The sequence below is a fragment of the Neopelma chrysocephalum genome, unplaced genomic scaffold, assembly GCF_003984885.1.
Source record: "Neopelma chrysocephalum unplaced genomic scaffold, ASM398488v2 Primary Assembly neopelma1_25, whole genome shotgun sequence".
In the NCBI taxonomy this organism is placed as follows: domain Eukaryota; kingdom Metazoa; phylum Chordata; class Aves; order Passeriformes; family Pipridae; genus Neopelma; species Neopelma chrysocephalum.
This window is the reverse complement of record NW_020897694.1, coordinates 33,954,849-33,971,805: the sequence shown is the minus strand read 5'-3', so window position 1 is coordinate 33,971,805 and position 16,957 is coordinate 33,954,849. Positions and strand designations below refer to the sequence as shown.

The 16,957-nt window shown below is 42.4% G+C and overlaps 1 protein-coding gene across 2 annotated transcripts in view; it reads right to left on the bottom strand.

The window, feature by feature from the left end:
• GABRB3 (gamma-aminobutyric acid type A receptor beta3 subunit) overlaps window positions 1-11,514 on the bottom strand; it is a 118,218-nt gene extending 106,704 nt beyond the window's left edge. Inside the window, exons 1-3 of one of the 2 annotated variants that reach the window (XM_027674841.1) lie at window positions 11,316-11,514; window positions 11,053-11,144; window positions 10,833-10,900 (exon numbers count right to left, since the gene is read on the bottom strand). In XM_027674841.1, coding sequence (XP_027530642.1) covers window positions 10,833-10,900; window positions 11,053-11,144; window positions 11,316-11,395 — 240 coding nt within the window. In that variant the 5' untranslated portion in view covers window positions 11,396-11,514. Of the gene's footprint in view, window positions 1-5,763; window positions 5,980-10,832; window positions 10,901-11,052; window positions 11,145-11,315 lie in introns of those variants that run through there. The other variant, XM_027674847.1, reaches the window with a different exon arrangement.
• Window positions 11,515-16,957: the final 5,443 nt, after the last annotated feature.

Sequence of the window (16,957 nt, the reverse complement as noted above, 5' to 3'; positions counted from 1 at the left end):
GAGAATTTATGTGCATTTTTGTATTGTCTATTATTTTAAACTTCAAATTTTCAGTGCATTTCAAAAGGCACAGTAGCATGGGAAATCACCAAGAAAAATGGTCATCTGCTTACAAAATAACATTTGATTAGGTAGGAAAAATGGTTTCCCTTAGTTTACACTTTAGCCTGAAAGATTCAATTTCTTACTCTTCCTGACTTATTACCTCACAAAAATGTGAGAGGGGCTCAGCTTCCCTGCATAGGCAAGTGCAGCTCCTGGAAGGGGAAGCCCTCAGCTTTTAGATTCTGCTTCAGCCCAGTCCCAAGAAGTGAAGGGCTCTGCCCAACTGAGCTCATGTGGCACACGAACTGGTGTAGTGGGTTTCTGTGGCTGGGTTTTGGTAGCAGGGTGGCTACAGGGGTGGATTCTGTTAGAAGCTGCCAGAAGCTTCCCCCATCTCATGGAGCCAATGCCAGCCGGCTCCAGGACAGGCTTCCTGCCGTTGGCCAAGGCCAAGCCAATCAAGAGTGATAGTAACACCTCCGTGATAACATATTTAAGAACAGAAGGTTGTTGTGCAGATGAAAATTCCAGTCAAGGAAGAGCAGAGTGAGAACATGAGAACAACAAAGTAGACACCAAGGTTAGTGCAGAAGGAGGAGCAGGAGGTGCTCCAGGTGCCAGAGCTGAGGCCCCTGCAGCCCAGAGAGGAGCCCATGCTGGAGCAGGTGGATGCATGAAGGAAGCTGTGACCCAGTGGGAGGCCCAAGATGGAGCAGGGTCCTGCCAGGGACATGCAGCCCATGGAGAAAGGGGCCCACGCTTTTCCTGGGTAGGACTTGTGGCCCCTGTGGGGGACCCATGTCGGTACAGCTCATTTGTGAAGGACTGCACCCCATGGAGAAGTGACCCAAGGCACAGCAGTTTGGGAAGAACTGTTGCCTGTGGGATGGACTCACACTGGAGAGGTCCATCAAGGACTGTCTCCCGTGGGATGGACCCCACAGGAGCAGGGGAAGGACTCCTCTCCCTGAGCAGCGACAGAAACAACAACTGACCACAACCCCCATTTCCCGTCCCCCTGCACCGCTGGGTGGGAAGGAGGGAGAACATGGAAGAAAGGAGGGGTGGGGGGAAGGTGTTTTTAAAATTATTTTACTTCTCATTCTTTTGCTCTGACCCTGTTAGTAATAAATTCAATTAATATCCCTACTTTGAGTCTGTTTTGCCCATGATGGTGATCAGTAAGTGACCTTTCCCAGCTCTTATCTCAATTCATGAATCCTTTGCTGTTTTTTTTTTTCTCTCCTCTGTCCAGTTGCAGACGGAAGTGAGAGAGCGGCTGTAGAGAGCACCTGGCATCCAGCCAGGGTCAACCCACTACAACTGGATTACAGCTCAACATCTGATACTGTAAAATAAGCAATGAGCTCACGTGCTAATGAATAAGTAACCACCTGAATGGGAGGCCTTAAAATATCTCTCATATGAACAGGACATAGTTATGGGAAAGAAGCTCTTCCTTTCAAATAACTTTAGGGATAAAGGGCTAGTAGAATAAGACAGTGGGGCTATCTTATATCTCAATTAAAAGAGCAAGGGATGAGCTATTTTTAACCACATGGATTTGAGCTTGCTTTTAAAGGTTATCTTCTCTGTCCTACATGTATTTTGATTCAGGACTCACACAAAGTCTACTTATAAAACACTCTGCAGTTCAAACTGTATAAAGAATTTACATGCAATGCAATAACCTGCTGGGTTCAGTTCTTCTAAAGCTCAACCGTGTACCAGTTCCACTTACCTTCGAGAAGGCAGGTGAAGAAGGAACAACAGGTAGAATTCATCCCAACATTAACTGAAAATTGAGCATCTAGTAACCATGGTGGTAGTGGATCAAGGACTTGATGATCTCGGTGGTCCTTTCCAACCCAGCTGATTCTATGATTCTGGGATTCTATCTATCCTAAGGCAGTCAATTCCTCCCATTGTCTTCTCCATCCCATTATGCTATTAGTACCTCCAGACAGGCACTTCTGGAGGGCCAGTCTTAATATACCCGATTTAGAACAAAAAGTACTGTCTTATGGAAGTGCTTCTCTCTGTTAAAGGGCACTCTGGTGATCAGCTCTGGCTGGAGGTTGGTCATACACCAGATAACCTATTTTAAGCTTGAGAAAGAAGTTGTATTCAATGACCTAACTCCCACTGGTACAACCATCCTGTATAGAGCTCTGTATTGACATAACTTCACAGCTTCCAGAAACTCTACTAGCTGCACCAGAGCTACCTCTGGCATCTCTGCAGAGTGCTGTATTGTGCCATGGAGACATAGCCATGAACTAATGAAAATTCAACATTCATATTGGTATAAAGAAAAAAGTCATTAACTGCTATTGAACTGCCAATTATCCAGTGTAACTGCAGACCTCCCAGCACAGCTATTTTACCTTCCCTCTCTGCTGTGTGCAATATTACATTCATATTGCAGGTTACATTATCACAGCGACCTGTAACCAGCTCCTAACTGCTGAGAGAACAAATTATTTTCCCAAAATTACTGGTTCAAATCTGTAACAGTGAATAATGAATTAGACATGCCCAGACTTGGGGATTTTTTCCTTGCAATATCTGTAGTTATGAGGAACTGTGACATTCAATTACAAATATTAAATGAACTGTCGCTTTGAAATGATTCTTCTTCCAGCTATTTTTTATGATTCTGTGTCACAAGGGAGAAAAATAAAGTTTGTCCTGGATAAGCTAAAACCCTAATGGTGCCTAAATACTGCTCAACTTCTTTCACTGAAAGTTTTTATTATCCTTCAGTATTGATGGACTCCACTTGATACTACCCAAGTTTAAATTCTTTATATAATCATATCTTTATTAAAAGCAGAACTATGGAGAAAAGTGTATTGTTTCTAAATCATCCCAATGCCCTAATGACACCTAAAGAAGAGTACTCTTTCTGAGAGCTTTGAGACTTAGGAAGTCTCAAGTGACAAATTACTGGAGACTGCAAAACTATACTTAGAGAAGTATTAACATCTGTTCATTGTTTTCTTCCCTAAGCATCCACTACCAGGTAGTACTAGAGTCCGGATACTTGGCTCTGTGGACCTCAAGTCTACATGTATCATGGATGTTTCTGTGTTTGTATGTTCTCTTCTGCCAAGCATGACATTGCCTACCTTTATCAAATTGCTGATCTTTCTGTATGACTACAGACATTAAATTATCTGAATAAGAATATAGTGCCTGAATAAAAAGCTTCATATAAATATCACTCTTTTTCTCTTTTCTTCTGTCTTCAAGGGAATGGAAAAAAATTGCTAGGCATATAGTAAGTATAAATCCATAAAGTTTCTGTGAATTTTCCACTCCTGTTAACTTAAACTAATGTACTTCTTCATTATCTAGGCATGACGAAAGTCTTTTAACAGAAGCAAAAATCTACTCATGGTTACATGCACAAAAGTCCTGACCTTGTAGTTTACAACTCTTCTTTTTAAGACCAGGATATTTGAAAAGATATACATGTGACGTTTGTTCCAATCAATGCAAAGGTACCGAGAACATAATGAGGATTCATACACAATTTTGATAATTATTGACACCTCAGATAGCAAAGCATATACTTCTGACACTGGGATTTATACAAATGACCTATGGGAAATTTCTCATCTTCTAAGGCACCAGCATGACACCAGCTGGGGCATCTGAAACCACATCAAGAAGTGCTTATGAGCACTGACAGAAATAATAATTAAATCAGAGCAGAGATTCACAGAAATACAGTGCTGGAGAAGATCTCAGAGCATTAGCTAGCCCAGCCTCTCCAAATGCAAGAGCAATACCATTGGGAAGAGTTATTTATCGAATCTCTTCTTAAAAACCGGCAACAAAGGAGATGCTACCAAAAACATAGCTAGATGAAAACCATTCCAAAATCAATTCATTAATTTCTTCAGGTCTTACTTCAACTGGTTCTAAACAGCAGCTGATCATCCTTCTCTCACCACCAGAGTCCTACATATTGGGAAATTTATGCCCTCTCTATCTTGTTTTTCAGTGCTAAACAAACCCATTTACTTCAACATCATCAGATATACCCTGTTTTGTAATTATTTTAATTAGAAACATTTTCTTGCCTTCTTTACACCTCCTGTTTGTTTCCATCTCCCTGAAAGCCAGTGCAGAAACACTAGACACAGCATTCTTGCTTAGGCTTATCTAATGATAGAGAAACCCTGTGTCTTGTGAATGACACTTCTACTTATGTGCCCCAGAGTCAGACGCATTTTTTTCAATTATACTGCATTTGTGGTTTTTTCACTTGCTTTAGAATCTGGTCGAGTAAAACCTCTACATCCTTTTCCTAGTGTCCTGCTGCTTAGTCAAATATTTATCATTTTAAATACTGATTCTTCCTTCCTTATAAAATGCAGCACTTTGTGCTTGCTCCTTCTTTATTCAGGGCCATTCCTCTAATTTTTAAACATAATTTTGAATCCCTTTTTGTCCCCCGAAATGTTTGCAATTGTTTCAGATTGATATCATCACAGATTGTATCTATTTCATCATCCAAGTCTGAATGATTCAACTTTGGCAGCTGGAGCTGGCTTTTAAATAGTCTATTTCCACCTCCCAGCAACTAACTACCTCCCTGTCTACCTCCCTGTCTCTGCATAAGCAGGTATTCCTTCCCCTTCAGAGTAGTTACTTTCCACTGCAGATAAGCAGAAGCCTGTCATCAATTCCCTTGGCCTAATAGGAGTCATTCTCCTATCACACCATCTGCTACAAGCATTTCTCTCTCTCTGTCAGTAGGAACTATGAAACATGATAGGGATGGAGAGACAGTGAGGCAGGCTGGAGGAGTTCATGGGTAACATCCTGAGGAAGAAAAACAAGATGGGGACAAGGTAGAGGATGGATGCTCCTGTCACCAGCTGGCAACCAGAGCAGGTAAACTCTAAGATAGACTGTCCTCCAGGATCAGTGCCCATTGCTGCTGTCTCCTAGAGGATGGCTGCTGGCTCATCCCCAGCACAGCCAACAGCACTCTTTGCAGGGTTATGCTGATCTCAGGAGATGCTTCCCTGCTTGGGCACTATTTCTTTCTTCTTCCTTTTTTTTTCCTGTATTATTAATCAAAAACATATGTGTGTGTGTGTATACATATATATATACACACATACACAAAATTATGTACGTGGTCCATCTGCCACAGTATGATCTTTTATCGTCCCTAAATACATATAAAAGCAAAATCAGAATATAAAGTTACATATTCTATTTTATACTCCTGTGGTTTGTGAACTAGCTATAAGCACTGCAGATATGAATCTTCTTCTAGCTAGAAAACCTGTGTTTGCAACATGATTATGGAACCATTTTATTTCTGCATCTGAATCTTCAAAGCAAAGTATGTCACAACTCAGTTATGATTTCCTGCATGAGGTAACTTCTAGATTCTGCTGGCAAAGTATTTAGAAAGTATCTGTTTATGGCAGTAAATAGAAGATACATTTACGATAGGAAACAGGTTACATTTCACTGTGCCTAGCCGCAGTCACTCAAAAAACTACATGAGTTGCCTTGGCTCTCTCCATAGCCATTCAGGAAACGCCCCCAAAAAGATTAATCTTTCCATCTTAAAAGTAACAACCACACAGACATCTAAGATACAAATTACAAATTAATGACTATCTCCTTCTGATTCCAGAGGGACCCTGAAGGATAAGTCGCTATACATCTAGGGAACAATTCACTTACCTAAGCAAGGATGTCTGGTGCCATTTTGGATGCCTGGATTATGCAGGACCCCTGCATATGGCTGGCAGACACAGAACACGAACTATGTGAGTCCTTAACCTTTTAGAGAGACAGCTGGAATCTGAACAAGGTACTTTGAGGCACTTAAAATATCTAAGAAGCACTACTAAAGTGTCTTCTACATTTTAAGCTCAGTAGCTCTCCGGACTCCATCACCTGTATTGACAAGAATAAGACTCAGTTGTTTAAATTTCAGGAACTGGTTTCTTGTCTAGCACATAGACACATTAACATGGCAGAGGACTTGCAAGAGATCTGCATCAACCTGGACTGGAAACCGGAGGGCAAGTACGATACTGTGAAACAGAAATGACAAGCAGACACCTTCGCACAAGCATCCCCATTCTGTTCTAGATCTCCATTAACTGCAGCTGTAGAGTTTAGCAATCCAGCTCTCACTCAGACATCTAATTGTATACACCTCAATTTACATAAACCAAATCCATTAAAATTTTTACACATCTAAAGTAAGATGTGACAGATTTCATCAATAGACGCATGATGGTTCTGCACCCTCTACTCCAGGTGAAGTATGAATTAATTCAGCTAAAAATAATTATTTGTGTATCGCTATCCAAGGAAAATAAAAACTATCTAGTCTCAGTGAGTAGTAACTTCAGTTGACCTTAGAGCAGCAACTAAAAGACTGTTTGTCAGAAAGGTGTCAAAATTGCTCTGAAAATCAGCAGGCACCCAACGAAGTCCATATGCATACTTGCAGTTTTATAAAGGCACATACATAAAAATAAAAAAATTACAGTGTTAGCATAGAACAGATTATGTCTTTTTCAGAGTGTTAGCATAGAATAGATTACATCTTTTTCAGAAACAGCAACTCATAAATTTTATAGTCTGACTTTATGTCAAACTAATTTTCTGAGTACAGTATTCTCAAAACAGCAGCATGACTATACAGCAAATGATGTCTCCTGGGTTCTGCTGGTTTAATTTTATCAAAATTAGAGCCTTTGAGAAACCTAGATGAACAACTCTGAAGTCCTCTCCATACAGAAAAAGAATGCAGACTGCACTTCAGAGGGCAGTAGCATAGGTGTCCTTTCTTACAGGAGATCATACATGCAAAATATTATCTCTAAGGAGAAAGGTTCATTTTTGCACTGATCCCTTTGTTTTCTCCATTCACTTTATAAACTTTAATAAACATTCTAAAATTATAGTAAAATGAAAGCTCACTACCTTAGTCTTCCAGCTATAATGATAACTTTAAAGAGGGGTTATTTGGAGATTCAATGCATTGATTATTTAACTTCCTAAGATATGGAAGTATTTGGGTGCTTGAAAATTGTATACTTGGAACTAATGCATTTGATTCACAGATCAAACATTGAACAACAATCAGACCACAAAAAAAATGCAAGTTGTGGACGCTATCTGATTGAAAACAGGATGTCAGAATAGTAAAAAGCATGATAACTATTCCTTTTTCAATTCATATAATCTAAGTAAAACATCTAAAACATAGCAAGAACAGAACACAATCAGCCCAAATAATGAAAAATTATAAACTATACAGCTAAATTATTGAAATCTGACAACGATGATCTTCCATACTCTTTATTTGTAAGATGACTTACAGTATTTTCTCAGTATTACATCTGTTGTTATTGATTAGCATTTTCTTTGGAGATGTATATTACTGTACAATTTACAACTATTTTAAATGCAGTTATTGGAGGTGGGCACAAAAATAGATAGGTGCTTAAGTACCCAATTACAGATATAATTTTTGAAATAGGCAAATAATCATGGGAAAGCATGTACAGGCAAAGCAGAGAAGTAAAGCACATACCAAGATATATATATATACACATATGTGCAGGTCATTAACAGATGAAGCCCTTCCTTGAGCAATGGACTTCTTACATGCAAGTTTATTAATTCCCTCTTGCTACCATATATGTAACTCAAAGTATAAATATCAAAGCATATGAGTTTTACATCAGACATGTTTAGTATTTTCAATATGATGTAAATAACATAGCAGAATAATGATTTCAATAACACTACTTGATATTTTCAAGGTGTTATGAGAACCAATAGAAACTGCTTATTTACAACTTTTCAGTAAAACAATTTGATGCTCTGCAGTCCTGATACTTGCATCTGTTCTCCTGATCCAGCTTAGCATTTCAGCATCAAAAATAAAGAAAAATGTTAATCGTTCCATGTAATCCAAGGAAGATGCACGTGTCTATTCAATAAGTCTATTCTAAAAAATAATACAGGTACCCTGGATGTAGAGGGCAAAGAATTTTCAGTAATTTTCAACAAAAAGACTAAAACTAAAGAAATTTTTAAAATTCTGGAAAGCTAAATGAATAACTAGTTACTGAAGCTTCATAGAGGAATATATTATATATAAATCTACAGTTTGATTAAGAATAGAAAAGAGTATGATACAAGCTGTAATTCCTCTTACAAAGAACTGTCATATCACTGAAAGCTACACTACTGGCTGCTTAGAAGGCAGCATAATAAAACTTGCTGTAATAACATTTTATTTATGCACATAAAATTGAAGAATGTTAAATCTCTGGTTATTTTATTTTTAATACAGAGATGAATTTTAACAAGCCAATTTATAAAAGGTTACACCAATGTCTAGATTTAAATCAAAGGAATTCATGTCCACACTACAGTTCACATAAAGAAATTCTCGTAAGACTTTTCAGTAGTTGATGAGGCTAAAGGTCAATGCTCACAATATCTGCTTGGAATTAAACGAAACACCACGTCAAAGATTAAAAGTTTAGTTGACAACAAGCATGAAGTTCAACAGCTATGCTTCTGGTCTTCAAACTGTGACTTTTTCCCCCTCCAAATTACTACTTAGAATATATACTTGAGTAATCTTGAAAACCTCCTTCTGTTCATTCTTATTCACTATTCATTGATATTTACTCAAGAATCTTTGCAGACTGGTATAAAGCAACTTAAAATAAGTGAAAGTAATCAACTCAGGCACTACTTGAATATAGCTGCGCTTGGTCAAAGATGAGTTCTTTCACAGGGTGATGAGACAAGCTCAGATGAAATTCTGGTTGTAATAAAGTGTTCACCAATCAGAAGTCCTTCCTCCTCATTTTTCCTAAAGTAAACTAGCACAGTTTTTATAACAATAGCACTTTAACAACTCCCTTCAGAAACACATTATTTGTTTCTGTTGCAAGATCTGTATTGATATTTTTCAGACTTAGCATTGCCCCATGAGAGGACACAGGAAAAACCATTTCTCTACAGCTGTTCTGGGAACTAATGGGCAACAGTGGACACTGACTTGTGCAGCAGCTAGAAACTTAAGCAATTGGTACACTGGTTCCTGTCTGGGGTAAAGAGATGGTACCCATCCTCTTGAGGAGCTCCTGTATCATTCAAGATCTAATTACCCAGCCTGGCATAACAAGCAGTGCAATTACTTACTTTTTCTTATATCCCTGCTACAGTGGGTTGGACAAGTTGTTATTTAAAACTAACAAACTTTCCCACAGCTGGGGGGGAAAAAAAGGCACAAAAAGCAGCATACATCCCCTCATTTTCTTTCCAATCTCAGTATGCCTTTCTCTGATATTTAGTGCCTAAGTGGCGCTTCACATACACAAATTGCTATATATTAATTTAATGAGTCATGCAATGCTTCCCTAAGTCTGGAGCATAGCCAAAGGTGGGAAAAGTGGCAGTGGGGATAGTGAAGTCAGACTTTTTAATTACTCTTCAATGAGAAGTTTTCATTCAGCTTCCATATTTTTATTTGAGAAGCAATTGTACAGGTATAGAAAAGCCTGTCGAATATACGAGATGTCTCTGCAGTTGCCTGAATCTGCAGAAAGCCTAAAACAAACTCTTAGAAGTAAGAACTATTTCACTTTTCCCTCCTGAGTAGAAATGCTGGTGCTGGTGACACTTTTAACTGCAAACAGGCAACTGTACCCTCTGTTAAAAATCATTTTTTAAAAGATGAGAAGTAGAGCAAAAGTTCCTCAGAATTTCAGGTAAAGAGGGTGAAAGAAAGAACAGGATTAATGAAAATACACAGATCATGTATAAAGCCAAGCTATGCCAGCTTGTAACACTGCAACAGTGCATTGAAGGAGGTGTAGTGCAGCGTTAGTATCACATTTATTATAAGAGAGCACAGCTCCCAAACATGTAATTATTATGTTTAACACCGTAAATGTAACTATAGCATTGTAGAGTAGGCTAGTCTTTCTACATCAGGTTTGCAAAAGGAAGAATACAAAAAAAAAAAAGAGACAGCGACTAGTAGTTGGCTCAGGAACATGGAAAATGCAACTCAGATTTAGGATTAGGAAAAGAAACAGAAATTGTAGCTCCTAACCCCGAATCACCAAACTATACAGACGGGAGGACCAACCGCAGAAACGCCCTAAAGACCTCCCTGTTCATCGGTGAACCCGACAGACCTGCACAGCACCACTTTCCGAGGCAAGACTGCAATTCTTCCGAAGTCCATACACAACCGCGCCGGCTCTGGGTGCTCAGCAATCCTTAAAGCACTTGCATATGTCAGAGTTTACCCACCGACAAGCTGGGCTGTTTTCTTCCCCTGAACCGCGGGGAGATGCCTCCAGCCGCGGCCCTCCGGCCCCGGGAACCCCGTCGGCCGCCGGCCCGCCCCACTCCGCTCCGCATCCCGCGGGCTGCCAGGCCGCGGCAGGTGCCGGCGGAGCCCCAGCAAGCCCCGGCCGCCCAGGGGGTTGAGGGGGAGGAGGAGGAGGGTTGGGGGAAACCGGCGGCCCGGCACACTCGCGGAGGCAGCCGCCAGCAGAGAGAGGGGAAGGGGAGAGCGCGTCTCCAGGGAAATAAAGTTTTCAAGGGAAGAGGGCAGCACTCGGCGCCCCGCGCAGCCCCGCCGCCGCCCGCAGAGGCACCAGCGACTTCGTGCGAAGGGAGGGACGGGGAACGGGTAGCCGTGACCCGCCGGGCGACAGCCCTGGCCCCGGCGCCGGCCGGGCTCCACCGCTACTCACCATGTTGACTTCGGAAACCATGTCGATGCTGGCGATGTCGATGTTCATCCCCACGCAGACGGGTGGACCTGCGAGCAGACCAGACCTTTACCCGGCGGCGAGATGTGCCGCGGCAGCGGGGGCGCGGGACCCGGCCCCGCCGTGCGGGAGCGGCGGCAGCGCCGGGGACAGCGGGAGGGGGGGGTGTCTCCGGGCGGCAAGCCCGGGCAGGGCGACTCACCTCCGAAATCCGGCCGGAGGCGGATGTCGTAGCCTTTCAACAATTTATCCACAGTTTCTTTCACGAAGGACATGTTGCCGGGATCGTTCACACTGTGGGGAGAGAGAGACGGGGGTGTCGGGCGGGAGAGGCAGAGGACGGGGTGTGGAGGGCCAGGGGCGACGGCGGGAGCGGGGCGGGGGGTGGAAGGCGGGGGGAGCGCATCAGCTTGTTCCCCTGGAGAAACGCATCCCACACCGCCGCCGGGGCACGCTGACTCCTACCTCTGGGCGCAGCAGACCACGGCCACCAGGACGGGAGCGGAGAAGATCCCGAAGATCCTGCCTCCCCCAAAGCCCCACATCCCTCCGCTCCGCGGTCCCTCCGCGCAGCAGCAGCAGCAGCAGCCGCCGCCGCCGCGATCCGGCTGCCCCGGCTGCCGCTGAGTAGGAGGCGGAGGCGACAGCCCCTGTTCTTCCACCACCTCGCCCGCCCTCCCCCCCAAAAAACAAAACCCACTCCCTGCCCCAGCACCTCCGCCCGGCCCGCGGGAGCCGCCCGCACACCCGGCTGCGCCCGCCCCGCGGCCGGACGCCGCCGAGCCCCGGAGGAAGCTGCCCTCCGCCGGAGCCCGGCCGCCCGCCTCCCCTCCGCCCGCCGCTGCCCGCCCTGCCGCCTTCCCGACAGCCGGGAGGGGAGCGGAGGGGAGGGGACGGGAGGGAGGGCGCCGCCGTCCCTCCCCAGTGGAGAGCCCGAGGTGAGCCGCCGGGGGAGCGGGGCCCGCGGGAAGGGGCGGTGGCTCCCCGGGAACCGCCTCGGGGCACGCCCGCCTCGCCGCCACGAGCCGGCCCCGTGGCCCCTCCCGGAGGGACCCCCGTGCAGCCCCCGCGGCCGGGCTTATCTCCTTGGGAGGGCGAGGGGATCCCCGGGGTGGGAGTGGGACTGCGGGGCCAAGGCAGCCCACAGCATCGTCCCTGGAGCCGTGTGAGAGGGGGCTTCCCGGCGCCGTGCCGCTGCCCTCCCCTGCCCCTTGGCCTGCTGCTGTATGGCTGGGGAACTGTGCCCAGCTGGCCCTTGGCGCATCCTGAGAGCGGTGCCCAGAGCAGGCCGCAGAGGAGAGAGAGGTAGCTGGCCTGGGAGCCGTGCTCTGCCTTGCCCTGCCCTGCAAGGGTCTCAAGCCGTCGCCTCACAGCCAGGGGTGTGGTGTGCATGTACAGGTGCCGGGCCTGGTGCTCCCTAGAGCCGTGCCTGCGAGGATGCCAACAATACAGACCGAGATGGACATGTTTTGCCAGGCAAAACCTCCACTGGCTTAAACGAATGTATAACTGCACTTGTCACATGGGACAGTAATGAAGGGAAACGACACTGGTAGCAAAGGGATGTACAGTGAGAGCTGTCACCTGTGAGCTTCTGGTACTCTTAACTTTGTATGAAACATTGGTTGGGATGAAGACAGCACAGTTGTTATTATTTTTAACCTCCTTCCAGGTTAATTCCTTTCCGCAGGACCGATTGGCATGGAAACAGAAGAATCCTAACTTAGCTATGTTGCCTTTGGTTCCAGCGGCAGCTCCTCAGTTCCAGAGCTCTTCACCACACTCTGCGAACATATAAACACGCCCTTTGCCAGCTCCTGATTCTGGTTACACTGCAATTAGTGGCCACCGGTCCATGACAAAGCACAGCATTTCACTAGGGAGAAGAGCTATGTCTTCCTTTTGCATTCTATTTTTCCTTCTACATATCCTCTTCCTTTAGAAAAGCTGCTACAAAAGGATGGACACTTGAGGAATGCTGTGGTGTTATGTACAAGTGAGGAAGCATGGATGGCTTTTCATCTCTTCTCAACAAATTCTTGAAAAGAAAGACAAGTGCAATCCATGTTGCTGTTGCAGTTAATAATAAAGCTCCAAATAAAAGAAGGAGCAGGCTCAGGTTTAAAAACAATATTAAACTATATAGGCAATGTGGGACAATGTAGAGAAACTGAGCATTGCCAAATCATGTGTTTTTATGTTAATATTTGGATTTTTTATTAGTGCCATAATTACTATGATTATAAAGTAAGTGAAAATCTTAGCATTCATTTTAAAACTTTATTAGGCTTACGATGAAAGCTTGAGAATTGTGGCATGAAGCACACATGACTCAAGGGCTCAAAAATGAAAAGTCAATAAACAAATATAATAATAAATAGAATAAATATGATAATAAATATGAATAATAATAGTAATAACAACAAGAAGAACAAAAATAATAATAATTAATAATTTTCAGGCCCTGGGGCCTGATGTTTTTTTAATGGGCATTATTGAAGACCAGTTCTTTCAAAGACTTCAGAGAAAGTGAATCTAGGGAAGGATACTAATTCAGTTTTCTCCTAAATTCTGAAAGAAAGTATTAACACCAAATAAAATATTTCTTATGATAAATTTAGCATGGTTTAAAAGTGCATTTAAGCACTAATAGCTTTTTTTAAATAGATTGTCAGTTCCGTAACAGAAATAAAAAAGTTAGAGAACACTATTTCTGATTAATGTCCTATTCTGATCCTTTGGAAACACATCGGAGGTAGGAATGAATCAAGAGTGTTTTAGAGTCTGTCATATTTTATCACACTTCACTAAACTCTTTGTCCTCTTGATCTTACAGGGCAACCATTTCCTTTTACTTGTGAACAGTTTAAAAACAATCCAGGTTGGAGCTGATGGGAGAAGGAAGTATTTTATGGCTTATGGAGCATTTGTTTCTTGGGACTCTGGATTCAATTAGGCTTAGTAGTAACCAAAGGACGTTAAAAATTATAAACAATAAATTTCACAAAAGGTCAAAATCATCTCGACATGGCATTTGCAGTGAAAGCAGCACTGTGAGTTTTGTCTGCAGGAAAAACTCAGAACAAAGCTGCTGTGGCAGTGGTCTGGAGGTAAGACCCAGCAAAGGCCTGTACAGTGCAGAGTATTCAAGGAAATAATGGAAGCCAAGACTTTTGGGGAACTATTTAATATGGCTGATAAGGAAAAAGTGGGCACAGAAATAGACTCCTTGCCCCAGAATTCACCACCCCAGCTTTGCTTCTGGAATGAGACTCTCAAACATCTCCTTTCAAAAAGCAAACAGGTTATTTCAAGGCATGACAGGAAGGAGTCTGGGCACTTTTATTTGCTAAAGCAAAACAGAGCATCCAGGCACAATCTGTAGATTCTTCATCCAAGAAAATCCCAAGGATGTATCTCCTGAGATCAGTCCAGACTGCAGGACCTCAGGGTAAACCTTTGTTATTTGGAATGTTTCACTTTTCAGCAAACAGTTAAGTAGGGGAGAGGGAAGAAGTTAACATAACTCTGTGGCCTAGTGATTTGACTGTTACCTGAAAAGTACTGTTATTTCATAAATAATCCAGTGATTCATGAATTAATTACTGGATAAAATAAATCAATGTTCAGTGGTGTAAGGAACAGAACCCAATTCTCTCCTCTTAGGTGCCTTCATCATTGCTCATTCTCACTCTTACTCTTTTTCTTTCCGTCCCAGTAAAATTATCCCTGTAAAATATGAGACTTTGAACGTTGTAGTTCAGGGACTAAAATTCATCACCTTTTCTACTACTTTGGTGAATGCTCCAGCCTCTGGGCCATTGGACAGTTAAGATCTATGCTCCTGACAAAATTTTGTTTAATAAGGTAAGTACAGCATATGTTTTTTCTTCCTTAGCATTGCCAATATTGTAAAGGCCACTTCAAAAATGGATAAATCTAAACTGCAAAGGCAAGCATTATGTGTGAAGGAGCAAAAGGACTGTCCTTGAGCCAATGCAAATACATGTGGAAGAATACAACTGCCAAGCCTACAAGTGAAAGAAGTCCTTGGGTAAGCTGGATTACCATGGATTCATCAACCATGTCTGGGTTAGCAAGCACAGAGGCTGATCTGTAGAGCAAAACTGCTGTTGCTGAGAACCTAATATCCATGCCATATACATTTGTTGTTTGCGGTTTCTTTATCTCATTAAGAAATGTACTAACCTGGTCCACTAGACTGGATGCTCATTAGCAGTTGGAGCATGTTCAGTGTGCCGCTGAGGGGCATTTTTCAACTTAGTTTCATACGAAAGGAATCATGTTTATGTACTCTGAGACTGCTCTGAGATGTGAACCAAAGTGCAGTAAGTGGGGATAATCAAATAATTTACTTTGCAAGCACAGTCCTGGTCTGCACTAAAATGCTACGTAGATGCATCCATCATCTCATTTCAGAAGGCACTGGAACAGAGCACACTAGCCTTTGTCAAAGGACAGAACTTGTTGAAGGCATTGGGATTGGAATGAGAAGCCACTCAAAATTTTGGAACAAATTCCATTTTTCTTTATAATTCTCATTCTCCATTCTTCTAATGGAGATACAGAAGAGGAGGCAATGACAGGAAGGCTAGAGAAGAGGAAAGGTCTGCTCACAACTGATGCATTTGCAGTATTACCACTATCATTCACCAGACTGTAGGAGAAAGACTGGCTTCAGAATCAGGGAAGAAGTATTTGATCACACCATGCAATGCATCACTGAGCTCTTGTACTGAGGGTTTACCTGACAAAATGAACTCAAATCCACTTACAAGCTGAGGTCAGAATCACTTATCAAACGTTTTCTTTTTCATTTTCCTCTCTGATTTGTCTGTCATTTAACTGATTTTGACAAAGATCCAGTCTTATCCTGAAGCAAACTGCAATCGCAAATGGTTCAGAGATACAAAAGAGAGAGAGACTGAAACTAAAAAAAAAGTGGGAAGAATTGCTGTTATAGCTGAAGTGTTGTCTTCTGAGGAGCACAGGACATTAATCTTACTAGGCTGAGACCCATGCTGCTGCTTACCTACTCTGGCTTGCAGCAATTTTTATAGCCTGCTGGTTTAACCTGCTGAGAAGGTGTAATTAATAAAACTGTTTGGGAAAAAATCCACAAGAAAATTTTCAACTGGTTTTTTTCCCCCAAATCTGATTTCTTTTTCACTTTATGAAATCAAAAGTTGAGGATCATTTTTGTCAGAACCTTAGCATTTCCTTCAGAAAACTCAACTTTCCTACTTCCTGTCCTACAGTATCTCAGCAGAAGCAGAGTTTTAGAGTGACAGGAGGATACTGGGGAGCATTAAGGCGTAGGGAATGCTCTGCACTTTGACAATTTCATACACTGTGTTTTGCCTGTTCAGACAACGAGCAGTGGTTTTTGGACATACTATGTGAGGAAGACAAGATCATGTTTATTTACTATATGTATTTATCAGACACTATATGTAATATTTGCTGATGTTGAGTAATACTCAACAGTTTATGCTGAGCTTATAACTGACAATGAGTTTATACTCATTGTCCCCATTTCTGTCAGGCAGATTGCAAGCAGCATTGCCTGAATCCATTTGGTTTGGTTGCATAATTTGCTGACTTACATTTAATTATACAGAAATATTAATGGTGTTATGTCAACAGTTCTGATGTAGTGGAGATCTGAATGTTTCAGTGGGCCACATAAAGAATAAGTTATTAATCCATATGGGTAAAGGGGAAAACTTTGCCTTTAATGAGAGGCCTGACTCAAATTGTTTTGAACCGCTGTTTAATTTTATAATGGGTATTTTTCTTCATATTCAAGAAAATAGAAAGACAATTTGCATTATCTGAATGAATTTAAAAGAGTATTCCTGCAACATTCCATTCCTTATGTGACAAAACCTCTGGATTATGCATATAATGAGTCAGACACATCAGAAGAAGACATAATCAAGGCTCTTCATAACTCACATTTTTTCATCATAAAGATTAATGATCATGCACTGAAATAACACAAATACATTAGAGAAGCATTAGAAGTACTATTCTTTAAGTCTCTATCCTGATGGAAACAGAGTCTGTTTAGAAAAACAGAGAAG